Here is a 12668-nt window from a genome sequence, read left to right on the forward strand (position 1 = left end):
TTGGAATTGCAGGCTCTGGAACTTTATTCACTCAATACAATCTAGCAAAGCCCACAAGCCTTGGTTTGGGCTCCTTCACTAGGTCATCTTGCTGCAAATTCTTCTTGCCAACGGTCAGAAGTTGCGCGGAAAGTGGGGCAGCAAAGGAAGACTTCACCGTCGTCATCGTCTCTTCACTCTTCTGCAATATCGACCCGGCATCGAATCTACTTATTACAAACTGTCATAGCTCTACTCAACATTGGTGTTTCTATACGGAACGGCCGCAACAGCTTGAGTTACAATGTTCCAGCTGTCAGCATCATCGCTATGCCAGTTTCACCTCAAGCTTCTGACGGGAACGACGAATCCTCACGTGGCACCGCTTGATTTTTCTGTCCCTGCAGCGTAGAGATGTATTCATGGTTTTGCTAGCCAGGAAGATCAATGCTCCCTGCCAAACTCCTACATCTTATACAAGCGCGCCTCTACCTCCTAAAACATTGTCTAGCCATGTGCTCGTTGTGTATGTTTGCTGCTGTTCATGATTCAGCGGACACAAGGAGTGCCATCATACCGCATGCAATATAAGGGCGGGGGAAAGCAACAGCAGATTCAGAGCCACGCGTTGTGAAATACAATGTCGAACGGCAACCCCAAGCTCGCAGACTCAAGTATGCTTCGCCGTTCAAATTGAAATGCAGGGATATGAATGCGCGCCTCATAAGTCGTCTTCTCTCATCAGACATTTCGTCGTATGTGCTCGGGTATCATGCAAAATGCTTCAAAAAGGTTCCATGTCGTCCCAGTATAATCTGGTGCGCGGACCTGCTGGCCCACCGCGTGTCAGGCCCTCGTCGAGGCCTTCTTCATCGTGTAGTGCAGACCGGTAAGGCTGCCTCCATATATCGTCCATGGCGTTTGGCTGAAAAGGGCCTACGAATTCAGACTTGGATCCGTAGTTACATCTGTCGAGCTGAATCAGACCACCTCGGTGACGGTCCGTACACAGTATATTCAACTCGTTGCCGTCATCTGTGAATCCTACTCCGCCGATTTCGCCAAAGACATCGATCGTCTGCTTGTGACGGAACGTGCGTGCATTGATAATGTTGACAAAGTCGGCCTCTTCCGCCGCAACAAGTACCGGAGGCCCGTTGCCAACTGGAGAAAACCGCAGTCCGCGAACACTGGCCAGCTCTGATCGGATTGTAGCCACAGGTGTGGCTCTAGCGCTCGAGTTGGTCCATCGACGAGCATCCCAAATTTTGACGCTCTTGTCCTGTGCTGCTGTTGCCACCGTCCAGCCATCCTCGGACCAAGCACACGCAAAGCCATGATCACGGTGGCCAGAGAGCCATTGAACGGGGCCGCCACTCTCGGCACAGGCTATGATGACCGAATTACTGTCGCCGACCATGACGCGTAGTCGACCGTCGGGGGAAAGAGCGGTGCAGTTCATGGGAAATCTGAACTTTGTGTCCAGTGTAAATTTTTGCGAAGCGACGTCCATGACACGGAAGCCTTGGTCATTCGAAGCAAATGCGACCAAAGGACTGCTCGAGTGACGCGACTCATGAATCTGCAGATGGTTCGTGATGCAACTGCTGTTGTTGGTGACCTGGCCCTCCGTGAACCTCGGGTCTTGCGAGTGGACACTACGCATACAGTACTCCCCGTTGAATGTTCCGACGACAAGCATGCCATGCTTAGCATCGAGTGTCGAGATTTGGACGTGATGCAAATCACTCAAATCCATAGCCACGTCGGAATGGCCAGACAGGGGGTTTATGCGGTGAATCACATTCCTACCCGGATAGAAGACGTGGCTTCGGTCGGCGCAAGCCAGTACATTTCGTAGTTGGAAATGTGCTAGATGAATGTTCCGGCGTAAATCCATGCGCCGAAACCTGTAGAAGCTCTCTGAACTAGGGATCGCTCCGTCGAAGGGACGGATCTACAGCCCAGCATGTCAGCGGGATAAACTTCTATCATGGATGTTAAGATTCTCACCTTCCACTTATCGGAGTCTAGCTTGTTAGTATAATTTTTGTAAGTAAGTTTTCGTCGCTCACGTGCATACTTGCGCGACACGCCTATGTCCTCCCAGTCCAAGCCCTGAAAATCCATTCCTTCGCCGTCGAGCTCTTCATAGCTCATACGCATGGGCTTAGCGGCGAGTTGGGCGCTGATTCTATCCAGCCGAGGGCCTGGCATGCTTGAAGAACCCCATCGATCACTCAGTGCCCATATCCTAAGGAACTCGTTCAGGCCATGGTTCTCGGGGCCGAGAGACGTGGGCTGGGCGGTGCTGAACAGATTCAGTTGTGCGTGAAGATCCAGCGTGAGCACTCCAGGTGCATTGAGACTTCCGAATGCTGGCTGTACGGGCGGAAGGGCTGTCAGAAGGAAGGACTGGTCTTCGGAGTTCACCACCACCGGATCGATCGGGGCATGAGGTGAATCGGTGAGGTGGGGGGGATAAAGAGTCTCAATGTGAGAGAGTGGCCCCGAAGTGGCACCCGGGTTGGTTGGTTCGAGCAGGCCTTCGAGATGGGGGTCAGCCAACTGCATGCTGACGTGTTGTGTATGCTGCATCGCCATGGGAACGGCGTTGAATGCTTCATGGTTCGCCTGCAGTGCTAGAGCACCTTCGGTGCCGTCGGCAACATTCTGCTCATGATACTCTTGAAGCTCATGCAGCTCACCAGGTACTGATATTGAGTGCGCGGGAGTCTGAACGGTGGTGAGGCCTGAGATGGGTAGATTCGGTGGGGCAATAGGCTGTGGATGCATAGCATCGTGATGATTGAGACCAGCAGTGGCTGAAGCGCTGGCCTCTGTCCCGGTTTGGCGGCTTTGAGGGTTCAGATGTTGAACACCACCTTCGAGAGCCGGCGAGGTCATCCCGAGGGCATGATCATGTGAGGGATCGGAAGCAACTGGAGGATAGACCTGTGAATGAACGGCCTGATTCGCCCGTGGACGCATGGTGAACGTTGGTGATGTTCCAGGGCAGCTCTTTATCATCAGCGGAGCAGATTGGCGAATTGGCGAAGACCATTGATGTCCACGATACGTAGAGCCCAGGCTGTTGGTGGACAACTGGCCACCTCACCTTCGAGTGGGTGCTTGGTAATGTCGATATCGTGCCGAACTCAGTTTGCCATGCTCATCCGGGGAGGCTCTTTGCTTTTCAAGGTCTCGGGGGGTTACAGTTCCCCTAGTCCCGTGGCAGCTAGGTTAGTGCGATCAAAAGGATTGGGTCCTTTTGCTTTTGAGTTCGCCGGCCGCCCAATTTGGCACCCAAGTCTAGTGTCGGTAAAGCGACGGCATGAGGTTCGATGCCTCGTTGACGTTCATCCGGCAATAATGAAGGTTGCGGGACTGCAACAAGCCAACCAAGCGTCACGCCAGTATCCAGGTGAGTTCGTCTCGGCTTTTGAACAATCTGCTTTGATTTGCGCGGCCGCAGACAGAGTGAGCCAGACTTGCGGATTGTGCCGTCTGAAGAACGAGGGATTGCTCTCTTGCGACGCCAGAGACAGTGAGAGATGGCCAACGTGTTTGGCACAAGCCAGAGGGGCGAGAAGAGGCGAAGACACGGTCTTGGAATCGCTGGGAACTAGAAGTTGGGGTCGGCAACAAAGCAGGTCAAGTCGACATGGGCTTGACTGGATGGGCCGGGGGGCAGACGGAGAAGGGGGCCCCGGCCCACTGTTAATTGGCAATTGGCAATCGTCCACCGGGAAAGTGCACAGAGCAGCAACCATGACCCCAGGAGGAAGACGGCAACAGCGACAGAGCAATGGTGCGGAAAGGGCAGACGCAGGCGGCCAGGACAGCGGACAACGGTTACGAGCAGGGAAGGCAGGGCAGGGCAGGGAAGGTGCACCCCGACATCCATGGCCGTAGGTGCCACTGGGCGGACGGCAAAGGGCAAAGGGCAAGGGCCTGGGACATGATCTTGCAGCGCAGAGACTAGCCTGTCGCATCCTCACCAGGAGCCACCCGACAGCCCGCTGAAAGCTCTTGCCCCATATCGCCGCTTTTGACCAGGGTAGGAGTCAAGAGGAACGATGTCGTCGTTCATCATCATGACAACTTGACTTTGGAGTAAATCTCAGCTCGCTGACGAGTCAAATGGGCCACATTGGGCCGTGGACACCTTGAGAAGCACTGACCCAAGTCAGGCACCGCATCTGTGCTGGACACATCATCACCTCAGATTCGCTGACTGGCTGAGCAAACCCCGTCAGCTACCAAAAGCTGTTCTTGCACCGAAATTACAGCTCCTACTTGTCTCGAACCGGCCTCAGCATCGACAACTGGGTCGTATCACCTCAAAACAGGTGCACTTCAGCAGCCATCCGACTCGAGAAGGCTCGCGACGGAAGCCATTGTTACGCAACATGGCAGAAATCCTTCTCATCACAGGATATGCGACCCGCAGCCTGGAGCGTCGCACATTGTCGCCTCCCTCACTGTGCCAAGGGCTCCTTTCTTCAATTCACCCACACTTTCGATAGTAAGATCATCCGTCCCAGCACGTCGAGTCACCACCAAGAAACCAATGTCACCTTGACCGTCCCGCCATCAGCACATTCCGCTGTACCTCGTCCGATTCGGACGCCGTCCCCATGTCGGCGGAGAGGAGGTCCACGGGCGCCCCCCCCCCCCCCCCTCCCTCCTCCTCGTGGCACCATGCATGGCGCCTATCAGGGTCAGAAACCGCGAGCCAGGACATGGACCCGCCGACTGATGCGATGCGCCTTGGGCTGGTATTCATCATATGCGGTGCGGTGGTTTGCCCCTCAACCTCATCAGAGTTCCTCGCCCCTCTCTTGAACTACCAACTTCCTTGTTGGTGCACAATGAGGTGCTGAGCACGATGCACACCGAGGCAATGAGGCAATGCAGGCCCGACTCTGCTCATCATCTACCCACCATGCGAGGTCAAACATTGTTGGCCGCACGTGCCAGATGACTGTTGAGAGTCATATGATAGGTTTGACTTCCCTTTCTATTTGAGGCTGCCGTCAAGTCCCTCCTCCTCTTGGTCTAGACAAGGGCCTTACTTGCGACCCCAATGTCCTCCTCCCCGGACACGGGCCGCCGACCCCTCATCCCCTGTCGCGACCCGCCCATCCCTACCTCAACTTCGCTCCTACTAGGTAGCTACGTTGGTTCAACAACCCGGATCCTGCCCTGTCTGCCTACCTAGGCAAGGGGCAGCCACCCACCTAATGGTCTCCCACCACATACACGAGCCCCCCACACCCAAGACAGCTGCGCAGAATCCACAAAGTGACTCGCCCTCGTTCAAAACGGCTGCCCGCATGGCTTCAGTCAGCCGTTGTGAGCACAGCCTGTTTGTCGACCCTTGCGGGCCCTACACAAGGTCCCTGGAAGAGCTGTGGCCGACTGCCTTGCTGGGGTTTACTTGTGAGATCGACAGAAGTGGACATTGAAAGGTTGACACTGTTGATCTGGTTCGCTGATTGCTGACAAACTGCCACTCTCCTGGCCCTCAACGGACGCTAGCTCGCCCGCCTTGCCGCTATAACCCAGCTTCGACAGTCCCTGACGTCGTGACCCGGGCATGACGATGTAGTCCTCCCCATCTATTCGAGAGTGTCAGGCCACATCGTGGCTTGCTTCGAGCGAAATATACAGCCTTTGGGCCTTGTGTAACAAAGTCAAATATCACAACTTATAAGCTTTGCTGCGAGAAGAAGTGTAAACGACGGGGAAGAGAGGACAATGTGTCACGCACGCAACGACTCGACCTCCCAGACATCTCGGCATGCATGCTTCCTGGGGTTGAATTTCCAGCCTTGCGCCCCGAGGCTTCTGAGGATGTTACGTTTCGGCCCATCCGACAGAGTTTCTGGGTATATTAATGACGCCTCCTTGAAGCCTGTAGCCTTGGTGCGGACATGAGCGGAGAAGAGAACAAGATAGTACTCCCAACGAGGGACCTCCGCTACTGTCATCTCATGTCGCCCTCGAACTGTTGAGCAGGCGAGCTAGCCCGTCCACGCTTTAATGATCATTAGGTACAGGTCGGAAGCGTCTAGTGGACAAGTTTATGACCTTTGTCATGGAGCCGGTGTCTCCAATATTTCGTTCCTCAACACCAGAGCGTCGACTACGACTTCAAACAGTGTGCGAAAGACGGAGGTCATGTACGTGACGAGAATCCCACCGAGCCCATCATTTGATATTATGAACTCTTACTACGAACCTGGTTCTCGCAGTGAGCCTCCATGTAGAGGCTTCATTACTTAATAGTCAGGGGCTGATGTAGTCAGACGAAGATCTTCGGCTGGATGGTAGGCGTTCGTTAAAGGGTCTGTGTCAGAGGAGACGAGGCGCACTGGGTGAAGCAAGGTCTTGTATATCAGGCCCAGCTGATAGGTTTCAAGACAAAGGGAGGATGAACAGGTGTTCAAATGTATTCAATTATTTTGAGATGTTGTCGTGACGCGTAAGGAGTTGTGCCTCCGTTGTACCAGATATTGCAGCAACTCCAAGGAGAGTCCAGGCACAAAGATCGATATGAGACCATTTGTGTCGCCTCCTTCTTATGCATCGGTTCTATAGTACCAACTCGAATGTTTCAGCTCGTCGGCAAAGGTGTGATCGGAGCTAAACATACACTGATCACCTTTCAACGCCCGTACATTTGGTATGCCACCCACCCCAGCCATAGCAATATCCCGGAACAACATTTAGGCTCTCCGACATGTTTGCTGGAAACACCTGCTGTTCGAAGAAGGCGCCCCATTTAACTTACCTACAAGATGTTCTTGGCCAGAGTCATCACCCAACGAATCAACTGCCTATTTCACCACCACCGAAGGGAACGCGTAAGCGATTGACATTTATTTGCATGCCCACCGCACTGTGAAGAGGGAAACCCATTAGCGCCTGGAAGATAGTACAAAGTACTGACAACGCCTGGTCTTGTATAAACGCCCGGCACGGAACTACTTGAACTTCTGGAGAGCTCGTCCGAGCGAGGGATGGCGATGCAGGCTTCTCCGAGGCTGTGTCGGCAAACCAGCCGAGCGCCTTCAGCGCACGCGTAAGCTCTTGCACGGGCTTTGATAGGTGGTGTCTCAATTTTGTCAAAGTAGAACGAGATCCATCATCGCTGGTGGTGCAGCGGCCGTCGGGACGCCGTCAAAGCTTGCTTTGCGAGCACGGAGGCATACCCGGCAGTTCGCGGACCGGCGCGCGGCGAGTATGCCTCGCTCGCACGTCTCGTCACGGCGGCGAAACGGAGGCCTGCCCTACTTGGCTGTTCCTAACCAGCTGTTCCGTCGAGGGAGAAGACCGTGCGTGTAGGAATCCCACAGAAGCCTGCGGCTAGAACGCCAGTGCCCTCCCTGATGACCCCCTTTCCCATGGTTTGGAGGCGCAGACGCCAGACATGTCAGACAGCACGTATCCACTCTGAAGCCAAGCGCAAGGCTTGAAGATTCCAAATTCTCAGGCGATGGAGGCGATCCGCTGAACTTTCAAGGGGCGCCACTGCCGTGCGAGCTGCCGCGAAGGAGGGCAGTGAGGAGCCTTCGCTCTCCATCGAACGAGGACGCGCGCGCGTGTGAACACATGTGTGTGAACAGACTTCGCGGGAGCGAACCCCTGGTAGCTAAAAGCGGCAAGACCCAGCTCAGGTGTGTGTGTGTGTGTATGCTTGGGGCTCATCGACGGCCATGGCACGCACCATCGACCATCGGGCTGCTTCTGTACAGTACAACAGAACTCCCAACGCCTCGGTCACCCAAGGAGGGAAGAAAGGGGGGGTTAGGCTTTATTGAGATGTGACAGCTCGCTGGACCTCGTGACTCTGCGCCCTTCTCCCCCCCTTGCCAGAAGTGACATCGACCGATTCTCGGCCACTCACTTGACCAGCAACCGCCCCCCCCCACGTGTCCTCATCCCGGCCACGACTCATGTAAGGGAAAAATACCATTTGCAACGACGTGCATTGCATCGCAGATGATTTTCCTTGCACCTAGGCCGGAGATTCGCCGACACGTATTGTCATACAGGTGGAGAAGGGTATGGAGGTGAGCCCGGAGCGTTTGGTACCATCATTTTGAGAAAAAAAGGTGCGTTATCTACTGACTCCCCCGCCTTTGCTTCACGAGCAAAGTTATAAATCACAACCCTATGTGCTATAGCAAAAAGGGGGAGGGTTTGGTTACAGGCGTGGGGGAGAAGAATAAATACAGGATGATACGCCGGCTCCAAATGCTGCCAAACCCGTGCGTGGCCTCTTTCTCCCGCGACAATGGCAGCCATTCCAGCCCGACACCAGCAACAAGGCGATCAGAAACAAGAATAAACATGGCTCCTTGTGCTCTGCCCCGGCTTGCCTCGCCTTATTATGGCAGCCGGGGTGGCATTCAATAAACCCAGGGGCGCCATTTGCACGTAATACGGGGCCCTCGAAAAAATGTATAAGCACCTCCAGTCATAAAAACACAAACCAGGCGTGCAACCTCTCCGCCATTTCGCTTTTAACACCAAGCTCAGGCGTCTGAGTAGTAATCGTCGTGGTACTGGTGCCCTGCTGGCATGGACCAGCTGTTGCCTCCGCCAACAACATTCTCCTTGGAACCCCAGTAGTTTGCCTTGGAGCGCCTCTCACGCTCAAACTCGGCCCAGCGCTTCATGGTGATCTTGCTGCTGTCAAACTCGCCCTCGTACTCGAGACCAGCCTTCTTAGTCGTTTCGCCTGCCGTTTTTCGTGTGTCACCCCAGGAGAAATCGTCAAACTTCCAGAAAGCGTAGACGGGGAGAACAAAGTTCCACACAGGCAGAGAGAAGAGGTAGATGATCATCCAGACGAGGTACGACCAGGAATGCGCTGTGATGACGATGAGGACGGCTGGGAGACCGAGAATGAGAGCCAAGAGAATGAGCGGGATGACCTGTACAGGCTTGGAGACGATGGACATGATGACTGGACAAGAATGGTTAGCACAAAACCCGAGCCCCGGGGGGGGACAGGGCAAATGAACATACCGACGTAGAAGGTAAAGGCGATGGCGGCGGGCAGGACAAGAGTACCCATCAGCTCGACAAATACGATAAATTGCATGCTGAAGCAGAACGTGCCGCAGAGATCCCGAACCAACACGAGCTCCATAAGGTTGTGAATGGTCGAGTTGATCCATCGTCGACGCTGGGATAACAGAACCATGAATGTATCGGGGACGGTGGTCTTGCAGACAGCCTGCGGAACGAAGACTTGCTTGCGCTTGGGGAAAGTGCGCAACATGAGGGTACTCAAATAACGATCCTCGCCGAGGAGCAGGAGGTTCTTCTTGTGGAGCGTGTCGACAACGTTCTCTGAATAGTGCTCGACGACATCGGGATTGGCGAGGATGGGCACCCAGTAGTTCTGAGCCCCCTTGGGCGCCTTGATGCGGTACATGCAGAAACAACCAGGCAGACAGGTGACACCACCAAAAACTGATTCGAATGATTTGGCGAGGTGGTGGGAGATGAAGTACTCGAAGACCTGGATGGCGGAAACCCAGCTGTCACGCTTGTTGGCGATCTTGGTCTCACCACAGAGACCCATAATCTCAGGGTCCTTGACCATGGCGGATAACATGTGCGTCAGGCTGTCCGGGAAAACCTTGGTATCGGCATCAACCATGAGAACACACTCGTAGAAGTCTGGGGATATGCCCGTGACCTTCCAGAGACCGTTGAACATTTCGTACTCGAGCTCCGTCATGCGCTCGTCGAACATGATCTTCTGGAGGAAGGACATGAGAATGATCTGACTGTCGCGCTTGCCACGGTTGCCAGGCTTCGATTTGGTAGCTTCATCAGGAGTGCCGCACTTGACAACAAGCATCATGGGGACTCGCTGCTGTTTGTCAACGGGGATAGCAGACTTGGTTCCATAGTCGTAGAAACCGCAGTAGACCTTGGCCATGTTGTGACGCTTCGAGCCACTGGCAACCGCAACATAGGAGAAGGGCTGCACATCCTCAGGCGCCATCGTATGGTCCTTCATCATAGCAAGGACATAATCCGGGGTCGCCATTTCTTCGCCATGACCTTTGATGATACCATCGCAAATAGCTATGATGACCTTGTGACTGTTGGGGTAGTCGGTCGTGGCGATCGAGTCGAAAGTGGTACGGATACCCATAGCGCCTTCAGAGTAGGCGGTGACGAGACAGATGGTGTGAGCGAGCGGGAAACCGTAAGGCATCCAATCGGCAGGCGGCTGAGGCACAACGGCATCGTGAATGAATCCCGCGGGACCAGGACCATCCGAGGGAGGAACGTTACTAGCGTAGGGGTCGGATCGGAGGAAGCTGCTACGACTGTCGTTGCCTTGACGATACATCGAGTTGGGGTGCAAAAGCTGACTGCCGCTGCCGCCGGAACTGGCCATCGTGGTCGGTACGCGCTTATTCGAGGAGCCCCTATCAGGGCCGTAGACAGTGGAGAATCGGGATGTTGTCATGAACGTGCTGCCACGTTTACTGCTGCGGTCCGAGGTGACGACGCTGCTGCCAATGTCGCCAGTGATCCTTGCGGGAGCCTGGTATATATCGTTGGACCAGTCCTCAATCTGCTGGGCGCGCTTTCGCTTGTCGCTGGACTGGGAGGTCTTGGCAGCGGCATAGTTGCGGCTGATAAACCACTGGAAGATGAGAGCCAGAACAAAGCGAGATCCAACAACAGACAAAATCAGGGCGAGGAAGACGTAGAGAACAACACGCGAAGCGATGCAGCCAACAGTGACCGTATCGATGGATCCAACCTTGATAATCTCCTCAAAGCACTCGGCAATCTCCTTGTCACCGTTGGACTGGAAAGGACGAGTGACGTCGCGGCCTCGGAAGGCCTTGTTGGCAGCAGTGTTGGTGTCTCGGAGCTCCTCAAAGCGCTGAGGAATGGTGACCTGCCTTGAGTCAAACCAGTGAAGAAGGTCGAGGTCGAGAACGTTGCCCGAGTAGACGATGAGGTTTCGAGAGCTGTTCTTGATGTCGTCCCAGGTGAAGTAGACATCGGCAGACTTCTTCAGATCGATGTAGAAGGAGTTGCGAGACTTCTCGCTGGTGTGGCACGAATAGCCAGTGTAGTACGGTGCTGTAAAGTTGGGCTCGCTCTTGCCGTCCTGGTTGAACGTCGTGCAAGGGAAGTACCAGGCAAGGTCGCCGTTGGCATTGGTCGGCACCTCCGAGTTGGGGGCCGCCTCGATTAGGCCCTTGCAGCGCCCATTGACGTTCTGGAACAAAAAGCTACCATCCTTTCCACGGTTGTCGACGCCAGGCATGCCCCACAGAATGTTGGCGCCTCTTTGGCCCCTGGGAACGGGGATACCTTCGGCCGGAGGGTGTCCAGATCTCGTCAGATCGTAGGCGGTGCCGTGGAAGATCATGTAGCCATCCGAGACCTTGTTGACCCGCATGCGTAGGGGCGGCGAGCCGCACACGACAGCAGTGAAGCCGAAAGTGATGAAGCCAACGCTGCCCATGACAAGCAGAATAAGACTGATCAGGCCCATCTTTTCCCTCCAGGCTCTCTGCTCGGCCCTGGACCGCATGCCAAAGCACTTGAGCATAAAGTCGGGGCACCAGAACGTGATGATGGCGCAGTAGACGTTCCAGAAACTGGGCGGCCGGATAACCTCTTGGGGCGTGCTCCGCTTCTTTGCACTCTTAGTGATCTTGCCGGACTTGTGTCGAGAGACGCGCTTGGCGCTGCTTCGTGGCGCCTTCTTCTCTTGCTCGCCGCTGTTGGGCCTGCTGCCGTGACCGCGCGGGGGTGACGTGTCGGATACGCCGTCGAGCGTCTGGGACCGACTGCCGGAGACGTCGGTCGTGGCCTCGATATCCTCGGCGATGGGGTCGTTGCCGGTAGCCGAGGGCATGGTGCTCATGTTGGCGGCATGTTTCCGGTAGTGGTAGTTTGGGTGGTCTTTGTCGATTCTGTTTCTCTCGGGCCTGACCAAACTCCTCTTCCGCTGGAAAGGCTGGTCGGGCGCGGCAGGCCGCTCTCCGGTGGGCGAAAGAGGCATATTCTCTACGAAGCTATTGTTAGGCGAGGGGATCGTCTCTGCGAAGGAGTTCGCGGAAAGCCCACGTTGATGACGACTTGATCGACCTCCTTCCACGGGGTAATAGCTCGAGGCCTCAATGTCTGCTGGGCGATGGCGTCGGGACTGCGATTGCCTATAGGCATTTCGATGTTCAGAGGAGTTGCCTCCTGGTCGTTCGGGAAGAGACATTGCGCCGGTCCTGCGGAAATAACAGAGTCAGCTCGTTTCATCCTTGACATGGCAGGAATGCGATGCGCCGTCGCATTCCTCACTTCTGGCCTGATGGAGGGAAAGACTTCACCCTTTGGGGAGAGGCGAGCGTGGCGTAGACACGCTTGGGGAGAGGCTGCGAATCTCAGAGCGAGGTAGGGTATGTGGAGTTTGGAGGAGGGAAAGGAAAGAAAGAAAAAAAGAACAGTACGACGATGGGGGACGAGAACGAGCGTGGAATTGCTCAGTGAACGTGACACCTAACGACGACGACGACGAGAAGAGCGGCGTGGGTGATGTTTGTGATGTCTGACAGGACTGGGAGAGAATGGCCAGGCCAAAAGGCACGGTACGGTACAGTAGGTACACAGAGGCGGCAGGCAGGATCGGG

General features: G+C 55.1%; 3 protein-coding genes across 3 annotated transcripts; all 3 read right to left on the bottom strand.

Moving 5' to 3' along the window:
• Window positions 1-763: 763 nt before the first annotated feature.
• On the bottom strand, window positions 764-2970 carry D7B24_000165 (uncharacterized protein; the record flags this gene model as incomplete). Its single annotated transcript, XM_028634427.1, has 3 exons — window positions 764-1936; window positions 1993-2009; window positions 2055-2970. 3 exons carry the CDS (start codon window positions 2968-2970, stop codon window positions 764-766), a joined length of 2106 nt encoding a protein of 701 aa, XP_028499467.1.
• Window positions 2971-5418: 2448 nt separating this feature from the next.
• D7B24_000166 (uncharacterized protein) lies at window positions 5419-6263 on the bottom strand (the record flags this gene model as incomplete). The annotated part of the gene is made up of 3 exons (XM_028634428.1): window positions 5419-5603; window positions 5756-5992; window positions 6227-6263. The coding sequence occupies 3 exons, from the start codon at window positions 6261-6263 to the stop codon at window positions 5419-5421; spliced, it is 459 nt and encodes a 152-aa protein (XP_028499468.1).
• Window positions 6264-8525: 2262 nt separating this feature from the next.
• Window positions 8526-12210, bottom strand: CHS3 (Chitin synthase, class 3; the record flags this gene model as incomplete). Its single annotated transcript, XM_028634429.1, has 3 exons — window positions 8526-8959; window positions 9022-12022; window positions 12112-12210. 3 exons carry the CDS (start codon window positions 12208-12210, stop codon window positions 8526-8528), a joined length of 3534 nt encoding a protein of 1177 aa, XP_028499469.1.
• Between the last annotated feature and the right edge of the window lie 458 nt (window positions 12211-12668).

This window comes from Verticillium nonalfalfae (assembly GCF_003724135.2).
Source record: "Verticillium nonalfalfae strain VnAa140/NRRL 66861 chromosome Unknown scaffold_1, whole genome shotgun sequence".
NCBI lineage: Eukaryota > Fungi > Ascomycota > Sordariomycetes > Glomerellales > Plectosphaerellaceae > Verticillium > Verticillium nonalfalfae.